The sequence below is a fragment of the Haliotis rufescens genome, unplaced genomic scaffold (genome assembly GCF_023055435.1).
Source record: "Haliotis rufescens isolate VD_foot unplaced genomic scaffold, xgHalRufe1.0.p SCAF_33, whole genome shotgun sequence".
Lineage (NCBI taxonomy): Eukaryota > Metazoa > Mollusca > Gastropoda > Lepetellida > Haliotidae > Haliotis > Haliotis rufescens.
Window position 1 is genome coordinate 3,529,840 of NW_025964035.1, and position 13,202 is coordinate 3,543,041.

General features: G+C 42.2%; 2 protein-coding genes across 4 annotated transcripts in view; both read right to left on the minus strand.

The window, feature by feature from the left end:
• LOC124117551 overlaps positions 1-7,823 on the minus strand; it is a 95,029-nt gene extending 87,206 nt beyond the window's left edge. For 2 of the 3 annotated variants that reach the window (XM_048380820.1, XM_048380818.1), the window contains exons 1-2: positions 7,688-7,823; positions 38-554 (exon numbers count right to left, since the gene is read on the minus strand). In XM_048380820.1, the coding sequence (XP_048236777.1) occupies positions 38-494 (457 nt within the window). In that variant the 5' untranslated portion in view covers positions 495-554; positions 7,688-7,823. Of the gene's footprint in view, positions 1-37; positions 555-2,583; positions 2,667-7,687 lie in introns of those variants that run through there. The other variant, XM_048380819.1, reaches the window with a different exon arrangement.
• Positions 7,520-11,617, minus strand: LOC124117552. The gene is made up of 2 exons (XM_046479489.2): positions 10,775-11,617; positions 7,520-8,315 (listed from the first exon to the last, which is right to left on the minus strand). The coding sequence occupies exon 2, from the start codon at positions 8,308-8,310 to the stop codon at positions 7,522-7,524; it is 789 nt and encodes a 262-aa protein (XP_046335445.2). The 5' UTR covers positions 8,311-8,315; positions 10,775-11,617; the 3' UTR covers positions 7,520-7,521.
• Between the last annotated feature and the right edge of the window lie 1,585 nt (positions 11,618-13,202).

The window sequence follows — 13,202 nt, forward strand, 5'->3', positions numbered from 1 at the left end:
TTCACTTTACTACAACTATTTCTTAATCTGGACTCACTGCGCAGCTCGTCGAGGGTGATGGTGTCGTAGTTGTACTGGACGTAGGTGATGTTGCTGTGGATGGCATTGCGGATGATGGCACTGTTCCTTATCTTGCTGGACACAACCAAAAGACGAGGAGGTAGCTTTTCCTTTCCACCATAGATGTCATCGATGTCTACGGCATTGTCACGGACGACAATGTACGTATCATCATCTCCACTGTCCGCCTGACGCCCACCATTTGCGCCGGAATGTAGTTCCGGCACAGTCAGGAAATTCCCATTTGTTGGAGAAACAACCGATTGCGACTGAGTCCGCCTGTGCTTCTGAGCTCGTGTTCCAGTGTCGTTCCCATCATGGCTCGTGTTTGACGTCAGGTTCTGTAAAGATCTACTTATCTGTCGATCATTGCCGTTCTCTGGTGATGTGCCGTCTGCAGGAAGAGGTTGGGTGTTGTCACTTGATTGGTTCATGCCAGGGCCAGGGCCAGCCAATCAGCCCATCCTACTCCTTATCTTGGCACAGTGTCTCAACTGTTAAAAAGACAGAAAAAGTTGGTGAGAATGTTAGATCTAAGAGGTGAGGTGAGGTGAACTGGGGCTTAACATTGCGTCCAAGATTATTGTACTTATATAGCGATGTGCAGCACATGTGCGTGGCTGCTTGTACTAGTCCGGACTGATGTCGATTTATAGTGCAAGCCCACTGAGATACCATGCCGCAGTTTAACATGAATACCCTACTCAGACAGTTTCCTGACTCCGAGCCGACCAGTCCTTGTTTTAGCCCCTTAACATGCTTAATGCAGAGAGCCAGACAGGGTAACAAGAAGTACCATATTTCAACGTCTTTTGGCATGCAGCGGCTGGGGATCGAACCCCGGACCGTCCGCTATCCGAGCAGACGCTCTACCACTAGACCATGGAGGCGGTCTATAGATTTTAGTGATTCATTATCATTGACTAAATATCGATCAGTTATCGATAAACATCAGAGAAGTAACTATGAACAAATATGCTAAAACCTCAGAGGAAAAACAACATATGTCACGTCACTGGTCACTGACACATTTATGCATGGATTACTTTGTGGACATTTAAGATATAACAAGATCAGTTGCTTTCTGTTTTTGGTAATGGACAAAAATAAGTCTGCTTCAAAAAATTAAAACATTATTTTATCACAATAAGTTTTGTAAGATATTATCGATGAGACAATTTTCATATCGATATTGATAATATTTCTTCACATCAATGATAATTCTAATTTTTTATCTTTTTAGACAGAAACAATGAATGTACAACAGCTTGAAAAGCACAACTGTATATTTTTGGGCCCCTATACATATTCCAATATGCATCGCAATACAGCTCTCTCCGAACTGTGATAGATTGCAACACAATCTATGTGCCAATACGCCAATCCTCGTTGTAAAAGTAAGTTCATGACTGCAGGTTACGGTACATTAGTTCAAGAAATTTCACCCGTGAAGATCCATGTTCAGAATAGGTCTTCAGCAACCCATGCTTGCCCATAAGAGGTCACAATGCTTGTCGTAAGAGGCAACTAACAGAATTGGGTGGTCATGCTCGCTGACTTGGTTGATGCATGTCATTGTATCCCAATTGCAAGGACCGATGCTCATGATATCGATCACTGGACTGTCTGGTCCAGACTCGATTATTTACAGACAGTCGTCATGTAGCTGGAAAATTGCTGAGTGCAGCGTTAAACAACAAACAAACATGACAGTTAGCAGGGTTACACAAAAGTAAACCAGAATACATCCTTAACCCAATATAACTTAGCCAGTAGGCCTAATCATGGTAATGACATGGATTTAATTTGGGTTCCAAACTTAGTCACATTAGTGCCCTTGTCAGGCAAATAGAAGGCGGGGGAAATTGTTATTTTGTAACAAGTTCGGATATTTATCAAAGTTTGTATTATCCTTAATTCATAGGTATTTTAACATTGAATGTTAAACTAACCATTTACTTATAAGTCTATTCTATTGGCCTTGTTATTGCAGTGAAACTAAAGAATTTTTTACAGACATAACATTAATTATAACTTTAACATCATGAATTGGGAAATATCTTATTCCAATTTTGGACTTTTTAGTGCCATTTGTTGCAGACTAGGGGTCGAATATGGTTATAGAGCAAGTCTAGATAAATCCCTGAATGACAATCAGATTCATGAGAATAGGTAGTTTATTCAAAATTATTGTGAATATGTCAACACTCGTGATATACGACTTGTTCTTGGTCGAGAAAGGAAATTACAGGACCAGAACAATAACGCGCCAAGCGTAACAGCAATCGGAGGGCGATTAAAAGACGTTAAATTTAACTATGACCTAAGACAGGTAATTAGCCAATTGAGATTAATGTACTCACTGCCTAGACATGTAATGCGATTTAGTAAAATTCACTTGTATTTCGCTTATTTGCTACGTGACAACACCCGCGGGTACAGTGACTGTTACTGTCCAATACAAAAATAATATAGAAGTACATATTTGTAGCAATATTCTTAGAAAACGAACGCCACACGCACCTGAAACCACTGTAAACAATCGTGCCTTGTCACGTCTCGATAAACCGGAAGTGACGGCGTAGTAACAAAATAGTTCAATCTGCTCTCTGTAAACAGGATTCAAATTGATTTGATAACGACAGAGCACTAGAGAGGGTATTCGAACAATATAGCCTGTTTTGTAGCATGCTATTCGGGGGAAATGTGTGTATTATTGCGAGATATATTTGATATATTAATGCGCATTGCCAAGTTTAACTGTCATCTTTTGTCTGTTGCGCACCGCATATTCCAACAACAAAATGCGTAGACAGAGTACCAGTTGTCTTCTGGTGAATGAGCGATGGTCCTTTTAGATCACCTTGTCTTACCTGGTCTTCGCCAGTCTGTTCAGTTGAAAAGTGATTTGCATAAAATCAAAAAGATTAAACCTAAGAGCAAATGCAACAAGAAATGGCGAATGTCGATGTGCAATCAAGACTACAAAATATAACATTTCATAGTCAGTAATCGATTTGTTGCAAAAGGACTGAATCAGCAATTTTAGATAATGAACAATATTTGAAAATTGGCGCATACATTTCAAGATTTCTTTTCATGTATGTGATCTTGGAAGGAAAGTGATCATGGCAAAAATAACAACAACACAGTATCACCAAAACCCAGGTCTCCCAAATTTAAGTATTGGATTTTTAGCTTGTTATAATTGAGCTTGTGTTAGTTGCACACATAATATATTGCTAATTAGTAACCTCAAATGACAGTAAAGGTCTCAAAGTATATTGGTAGAAGTTGGACGTGATGGTAATGGGACAGTTAATCTTCAAGAGCCACACAAGCAGTTTGGGTTGTATACTCCCCATGGAGTTGAGAATGAATGAGACGGGGGTATTGACAATGCATCACTCGATCATTCCTGAAACAGTTTGTAAAAAGTAAGCTAGCTGTGGCAGGGTAATTTTGTGTAAATTAAATTTAGACTGGGGTAAGAAATGAATTTGTAACCACAAGAACCCTTACATGTTAAAATTGTTGTAAATTTGAGCCGACAAAAAGCAAGTTTATTGAATTTCAAAGTTAATTTTTTAAAGTTTTTAATCAAATTATCTTTAAAAAAAGACTTGTAAAAGTTTTCTTTTCAGAGCCACAAAGCGCCAGTCCAATTCATTTTTTGGATAGAAATGTCGCTAACTTAAGATATTTTCAATTAGAAAATCAAATGTTATTACCGTATTCGACGTAATAAGCGCCCCGCTGTAATAAGCCCACGGCGATATTTGCTAATATATTGGCTAGTGAACAATCCCAATTAGCACCCCTTCCGATTGATAAATGTACACAAGACTTATTTATTCGTGTATAATACGCACTCGTGTGTTATAAGCACCCTTAATTATGGGCAATTAAATTCTGGAAAAATATATCTGTCGAATATAAACATTCAGGCTGTCAGCAAAAACCACGAAATTTATTTTTCAACACTGTTTTCTTTCATCAAAATTATATTCTAATAAGAGCCCCCTATTTCTAATTTTGAGAGCGCACTTATTACGTCGAATACAAAATGCTGTCTTAAAGCCTCTGAAATTATATTTTTCGACACATTTTAGACAAACATACACATTTTGTGTTGTTAAAACTCCATAAACGCGCCAGGTCAGTTCCCGGGTCCAGAACGTAGAAGCCTGGCCTATTTGACGCTGGGTCTATATATAATGCTGTGATATGTTGCTGATAAAAAAGGACCATTTCCTGCAAAATACCATTTGTATGGCTGTAGAATTTGTGATTCGGTAATGTAGTGAGTTGCTACTATGCCAGCATTAAACAGAATAGATGCTTGGCCTCTGACAGTATCATAGACGCCGGGTCAAGTGAGTGAGTGAATATGGTTTTACGCCACTTTTAGCAATATTCCAGCAATATCACGGCGGGGGACACCAGAAATGGGCTTCACACATTGTACCCATGTCGGGAATCGAACCATGGTCTTCAGCGTGACGAGCGAACGCTTTAACCACTAGGCTACCCGACCGCCCCCCGGGTCAAGGGCTTGCGCGAAATTAATACTAGAAGATACACGAGCGTCCAATAGAGAAAATACGGTATACTGTGACGTACATGCATGTTTGTGTGTCTGTTTGTACTCGTCTGGACTTATGCCTGTTTTTCTTATTGTGCTAGCCTACCGAGATACAACGCTGCAGTTTCACATGGTCCGTGGACCCGTGAAGATTCCGGGGTAGAATAGGTCTTCAGCAACCCATTCTTGCCGTAAAAGGCCACTATGCTTGTCGTAAAAAGGCGACTAACGGGATCGGGTGGTCAGGCTCGCTGGCTTGGTTGATGCATGTCATCGATACCAATTACGTGGATCGATGCTCATGCTGTCAATGACTGGATTGTCTGGTCCAGAATCGATTATTTACAGACCGCCGTCATATAGCTGTAATGTTGCGGAGTGCGGTGTTAAACAACAAACCAACCAACCAACCAACATGGCCGTGTCTTTGTGTTATCAAATTTATGCCGAGCGCCAGGCAGGGTAACGATAAGTATACCATACACAAAGTAGACACAATTTATGGATAACAACCCCTTTTTTTTACTGTAATAGAGACGATTCGGTTTCGGTTGTCAAGTAAGACCAAATGATGAACATGTTACAGAATATATATGGCAGGTGGAGGATTAACTGTAACAACAATTGGATACATGAGAGAGTAGGTTAAATAATAGTTAGTGAGTGAGTATGGTTTTAGGCCGCTTTTAGCAATATTCCAGCAATATGACAGCGGGGGACACCAGAAATGGGCTTCACTCATTGTACCCATGTCGGGAATCGAACCCGGGTCTTCGGCGTGACGAGCGAACGCTTTAACCACTAGGCCACGCGACCGCCCCAGGTTAAATAATAGTTAGTGAATGAGTATGGTTTTACGTCGCTTTTAGCAATATTCCAGCTATATCAGGGCGGGGGACACCAGAAATGGGCTTCACACATGTCGGGAATCGAACCCGGCGTGACGAGCGAACGCTTGAACCACTAGGCTACCCGCCGCCCCTGGTTAAATAAAAACAACAGGAGGATACAACTGTAACAACATGATGGACGGGACACGTGATGGGGAAGCTTATTAAACAGGATTGAGGTGGGATTATTATTGCCTAACGAGTTCATAGTAAGCGGATGGGGTGAAATAGCCTTGATCGCTGTTTGATGGCTTGAGGCGTCGATTCTGGAGTGCTTCCGTTAGTTTTTTTAGTGAAGTGCCTATTTTAACGTCTTGTGGGAATCACGCACCCAGGTGATCGAACCAGCGACCTTCCGTTTAATGTGTGTAACTGTTTCATTGGCATTCTGGAAGTTGGCGAGTTTGTCAGGAAACGTACAACTTTAAATTATGGATAACAAATTCTGGTTTATTGCATATAGCGACGTTTTGATGTAGATTCTTACACCGTTATCAAGCTGGAGTGACAACGACCAAGTGACGAGAGGTACATATGCATTATATGTTGAGATAAGCAGCAGATTAACACTGGCAACAACAGGTAATTGATAACAAGTAGCATACAGATAATTGGATGACGCCAAATGTAAAGTAAGAATAGCAAATAGCACAAAGACAATAAAGCACATGGGTAATAAATACTGTAGATGTGGCTTAACACAAATATTTGTATGCAGCCTGTATGTATTACCTGTGGGACTGGTGGGGACAATGTTTGTGTAGGGCGGGGACAATGTTTGTGTAGGGCGGGGACAATGTTTGTGTAGGGCGGGGACAATGTTTGTGTGGGGTGGGGACAATGTTTGTGTAGGGTGGGGACAATGTTTGTGTAGGGCGGGGACAATGTTTGTGTAGGGCGGGGACAATGTTTGTGTAGGGCGGGGACAATGTTTGTGTGGGGTGGGGACAATGTTTGTGTAGGGTGGGGACAATGTTTGTGTAGGGCGGGGACAATGTTTGTGTAGGGCGGGGACAATGTTTGTGTAGGGCGGGGACAATGTTTGTGTAGGGTGGGGACAATGTTTGTGTAGGGCGGGGACAATGTTTGTGTAGGGCGGGGACAATGTTTGTGTAGGGCGGGGACAATGTTTGTGTAGGGCGGGGACAATGTTTGTGTAGGGCGGGGGCAATGTTTGTGTAGGGCGGGGACAATGTTTGTGTAGGGTGGGGACAATGTTTGTGTAGGGTGGGGACAATGTTTGTGTGGGGTGGGGACAATGTTTGTGTAGGGCGGGGACAATGTTTGTGTAGGGCGGGGACAATGTTTGTGTAGGGCGGGGACAATGTTTGTGTAGGGCGGGGGCAATGTTTGTGTAGGGCGGGGATAATGTTTGTGTAGGGTGGGGACAATGTTTGTGTAGGGCGGGGACAATGTTTGTGTAGGGTGGGGACAATGTTTGTGTAGGGCGGGGGCAATGTTTGTGTGGGGTGGGGACAATGTTTGTGTAGGGCGGGGACAATGTTTGTGTAGGGTGGGGACAATGTTTGTGTAGGGTGGGGACAATGTTTGTGTGGGGTGGGGACAATGTTTGTGTAGGGTGGGGACAATGTTTGTGTAGGGCGGGGACAATGTTTGTGTAGGGCGGGGACAATGTTTGTGTAGGGCGGGGACAATGTTTGTGTGGGGTGGGGACAATGTTTGTGTAGGGCGGGAACAATGTTTGTGTAGGGTGGGGACAATGTTTGTGTAAAGCGGGGACAATGTTTGTGTAAAGCGGGGACAATGTTTGTGTAGGGCGGGGACAATGTTTGTGTAGGGACAATGTTTGTGTAGGGCGGGGACAATGTCATGCTGCTACAAATGTTATGTGGCCGTGTTATAGTGGACGTATATTTCTTCGTTAGTAGCTGTGAGAGAGTGAGTTTGGTTTTATACCACTTTTATTAATATTCCAGCAATATCACTAGCTGCTAGGCACCATTAAGAAAACTACCCAACGTTCATCTAAACATTCACACTAGCATGTATCAGTAGCGTCTTGCCACTTAGCTCCTCCCATTGACCTATGAACTCAGCTGCATCTCCGTCCCTGTCATTAACCACGCCCTCGACCTTCTGCAACCACCCAGCCAGCTTCACCTTCACTCCATCTTTGTCCTGGGGAACATACCGCGTTAGATATATCTCAGGGACGTCCATTAGCTGCGAGGGCGTGACACACGACTCCCCCAACAGCGTCCTCTCACTCCGGCTAGCCAGCATGTCCAGCACGCTCTCTTCCAGATGCACCCCGTCCATGGCCACGCCCACCTGGTACTGGGGGTGGTGAGGGTTACTGCTATAATGAGACTTCAAAGCCAAGTCCCATAACTCTTTCTCACGTCCCGCTAACATCTTAAACCTACCCGTCTCCCCGAACATTATCCCGTAACCAAGAACCTCATATGGACCGTATTTACTAAGGTCGTGGACTTTGACAACGTCCTTCAGATCGTCTTCAACGTCGATGTCTGCGATGGTGATAAGTTTATACCACAGATTTAACCAACGACGATGCGACGCTGCTTGATCCAGATGTCGTTGTGCCTTGCAGGCTCTTAGTTCCGTGTAAGCTGTTTCCATCTCGGATGTATCACACTGCTTCCCGTAGGTGTCCAGATAGTCTAAACAAATTGACCCCTCCTCCTCGCCTGGGGGCGTGGCGTCGTCATGACTACCGTGGATCCACTCTGTGCACAGTTTGTCCAAGGCAACGACGTAGGCAGTCAATGGCTGATGCCCAATGTCGGCCATCTCGACTGAAATGACGATTGTTGAAATGAAGGTTTTAATTTAACTCAGTTGACAAAAGGATTGACTTTTGGATTCTGTCTTGTTTAAATTTAGCTTTTGTATAAAATCGTGGCATTGGAATGATATGAAATCTCGTCTCCAAATAATACAACTTTTATGTCATGGCACAACAGATGCTTGTGTTTACTCCCCTCCATTACCTATGAAAACATATGGAGAAGTTACTGTGTAGAAGCTATTTTTACCAACGAATTACGAAATGTGAGGATGTACATCTTCCCGAGGTAACGGAGTTAACTGACTACATTATCAAGTCCAGTTTCCACCCTTGCCGAACTCGAGTCCAATCAAAAGCGCGTAAAGAAATCGACATGCGGTTCGTAAAGCGTGCAGATTTCGGTTAGTTGCAGGATTTGCAAAGAATATGTAGCGTCAACAGATCGAGCTTTTCCAAATCTTTTCATGTTTTTCTTCAAGGTGTTAACATGATTTTATGCTTCGCAAAGTAAGTCCCGTTTTATTACAATATGGATCTTGAATATCGATATGACAGGTGGAATCTGATTGGTCAATATATGGGAGGGACATAGAAGGGACATAACTCGTAATATCCACTGGTGGCGCTACGATCGAGCCCAGAAATTACAACCAAGTTCGGCAAGGGTGGAAACTGGACTTTTATGTCAGTTAACTCTCTTGCCTCGGGAAGATGTACCAGCGGGTGTATATATACTTGTATTCACGGGTAGTGTGTAAACAAACCAGTGAAGTATTGACGATAGCCGTGTGGCTATGGTATATACTATGATAGTCCAAACAAGTTAAAGTACACCCAATTCTTTCACGAGACTACAGTTAATCTGCCATATTCCTGCCTCCTACTAAGTTTACAACACATTTCCGGATTCATAGTTCCCAGCCGTCTTATTAAACCAAATCTTTTACTCCGATTCGATGTCTTTCTGAACGAGTCTTGTTGCAGGTTACGGAATGGGGCGAGTGGTGACGAATGGACGGACAGCAGACTTCCAATTTGTCCGAGCGGTTATCCGCCAGTTCTGAGAATCCTTATCTGGCCCGTGTATTTTGACGAGATCTTAATTTGGACAAACTCGTTACTGAAAGTCATTTTGTGATTGAGAAACTGGACCCTAATTATTGCTTTCCGAAATTTAAACGAATATTTATATCTACGCATGTCAGTGCTAAGGGCAGGAAACTAGTCTAGCTCTTACGACATCTTTCGACATACAGCATATCCTTATGCGGGAAACGTTGAACCAGTTTCCGTGTAGCGAGGTATTAGCACTTTTGGACAGCGTGAATAATCGACGTGTTAGGCCACAGGCGTAAACATATTACCTTTTGGTAGGTAATTTTCAGAGATAAATATGGTTCAAGGTTAAAGAAATACCCACTCACAACTTCGTGTGTTTCAACGATAACACTGTCCGCATGTCTCCACTGATCTCGGTCATCATGAAATACTACTAGTATTACAACATTGTAACTATTACTTGAAAACACTAATTATTAAAAAACCTTAAAAACTTAACCACTGTATATATAAGTACATAATAGTCAACAGTAGCATGTACATCTTTATGATTGTGTCAACATATATTACCCTTTTCTTTGAAAACAATAGGAACCCTTTAAGAAGTCATTGTTGTGAAAACATATTACTAGTTTTGTTTTCATAATATGTTTGTTTACTACTTTCATATTACATGAATATTTAAACTGAAATGTGCCCTATTCTCATTCTTGATTATGAAGGTACAACAAGCAAATAACAGTTTGTTTTACCTTCTGGGTTACACGTGCGCTGTATGATAGTGTAGGTACTTGCATCACTAGGTAGGTGGGGCGGTCGGGTAGCCTAGTGGTTCAAGCGTTCGCTCGTCACGCAGAAGACCCGGGTTCGATTCCCCACATGGGTACAATGTGTGACGCCCATTTCTGGTGTCCCCCGCCGGGAATATTGCTAAAGGCGGCGTAAAACAATACCCACTCACTCAATAGGTGATCATTGAATGGGCAAAGAAAACTATCAATCCCAAATGAATGATAAAATGTGGGTAAAAAATACTCACTGGTAAAAAAGTTATTTGTGGCCAACTATGAAACACTTGTACAGTAAACTACGTTTGTAACGAACTCGCTTAATACGAACAGACGGAAATAACGACCCTTTTTGTCCCGGCCATTTGATCAACGAAGTGATTAAAGGCATATATGGATGTATACGCTGTATATATGCTTAGAACGAACTACGGTTATAACGAACTAAAATTAGTGTTTTTTTTAGTTCGTTATAACCGTAGTTTACTGTATATCACATTGTCAGCGAGTGCGTTAATTGGGTTCAACGTCACTTTGAACAGTATTGTAGTTATACTACGTCGTCACGTTATCAAACAATACACGATACAAAATAAGAATAAACAAGAATTGTCTTTACCTCTATATAAGGTAACAGTTGACTAGATCAAGCTTGTGTGGCGACTCCTTTTGAGCACCTTGTTAGTTCTGTCTCCTATGCCAAATTAATAACACAATCCGAATTAACCAATCAAGGTGTAATGTAAACGTTCCTGCTCACTGAATCAAATCCTTTAGTCCGTTTCGACACCTGTCTGAGAGAATATCGGATTTTGGAGGCCAATCAGATGCCAGCTTTCTCAAACATTCCATGGGGTTTCATTCAATTTCTAATTTCGTTAGAAGGATTTGTTGTTCACGGTTGTTTCTGAACCCGTTTGGGACATTTCGGCCTGAAGAAAGAGAAACCAGCACACAACACAGATATTCCCTCGATACTGTTCAAAATTCCACGTGACTGCAAGGATGTTGGTCCCATATATGGCATACAGAATCTATAGACTTCTGTTGGTCACTGGGTTCGGTGATTAGCATGGTATACAATCCACGCTGTTCGACGCACTATTTTCACTGAATCCTACTGCGAAGTTGAAATACTTTTGTCATTAATTATACACCGTCACGCATTGATCATGACCCATAAATAATACGTCCTCGTTGTGAAACCGCTCTACTTCCGGGTTAGATACACATTCAATCTCGCCACCATGGACCTGATAGATCGAAAACGGGTGTCACTTCCGGGTTGCACAGAGAATGGCCGTCATCATCTGCTGATCGTATACTAACTGATCCATGTAATCTACCAATCCTGGCCCGTCGCATATGACAATAACAAAGTTGGATTTTCCAGTACGTGTTGGTTTGCTTATAACCGAGGACAAGCGCAAGAGTTCAACCGTCGCAGTGACGCGAAACTAGTTCAGCGTTGTTCTAGATTTGGAGTTATCGAACTTGCATGCCTATAAAGTCCCTTTGCTGAGAATAAAGATGAAATAATAAAGATCATCATCGGATCAGGAGAGGGAAGTAAAAAATAATTAATATTTTATTCGGTTGGAGGGTCACAAAATACGACTCAGTCTATTATTGTTCTTTTAAATTATTCATAATATTTTTTCCACCTTAAAAAGTATTATGTTTAATTACCATTGATAAAATAAGGGTATAAAAAAGCAAACAGCTTCGGGAAGATCACAATATTGGGGACTCACTCTAACGGATTTTTTAATGGACAGTAAAGATACGGTAGGCAAAGAAGCGGACATAAAATCCCTTCACATTTCCCACATAGGCGTCACACGAGTTCACGGAAAAGTAAGTGAGTTAATATTTTACGCCGCATATGCCATGTCGTATCTAATTCAAGGTTAAACACATGAAGGATTATTCTAAATAACATGTGGAAAATATAGAAACTCGGTGATTCTTAAGCAAATCTTTGTCTTTTTGAAACTTTAAAACGAAATATGCACGGTGTTTATCATGTAGAGGAAGGGTGTATATGTGTTTTCAAAACAAAATAAATCGTACACTGGATATGATGGATATTTTGAAAAATATCTGTTTGGCTAACCCTTACACAGCAAACACTGCACCTCAACGGGTATTAAATGGTCGGGGCAACGGGTGGCCCAGTCACCTAAGGCGCCGCGATTCGCTGTGCAGAGTTGCGTCCCTTGGGCACGCCAGAAATCTATGATTGTGGGTTCAAATCCCGGTTCGCCCCAATTATGTTTCTAGGTTTGTCAGCACCATACCCGTGCTCGTGGGTTTCACCGAAGTGGTAAACGCCTGAGACTTGCACCACTTCGGGCTTTCCTCCCACATTAAGCTGACACGCCGTGATATAACTGGAATACTGTTAAAAGCGGCGTTAAACCCTCACTCACTCACACACCCACTCACTCACTCACTATTAAATGGTCGGTGCCACACGTGGGTATTCCGGGTTAGGTATATTTGACCCCCGGCAACCTTGATGCTTGTCGTACAAGGCGTCTGAGTTAATGTGGTCCGCGACTTGGTGTGTTCTCCGCCTTCATGCAACTTGAATATTGCTGAATGGATTTTCACCGTATATAGTCTAGACAAGTTATTATAATTGCTTTTTGTTGTTGTTGTTGTTGTTGTTGTTTAACGCCGCCCTCTACCGAGTCACCGAACCTGACCAACCGATCCATCACATCGGTTATTACGATCTACCAGCTGAGGAACTTTTCTAAACCGGAATCTCTGGACCGGATTTGCCCAAGAATACCCACTTGACCATCTGGAACCTTTTTTTTTTTTTTTTTTTTTTTTTAACGCCGCACTCATTAATATTCCAGCTATACGACAGCGGTCTGTAAATAATCGAGTCTGGACCACACAATCCAGTGATTGACATCATGAGCATCGATCCACGCAATTGGGATTCGATGACATTCATCAAACAAGTCAGCGAGCCTGACCACCCGATCCCATTAGTCGCCTCTTACGACAAGCATAGTCGCCTTTTACGGCAA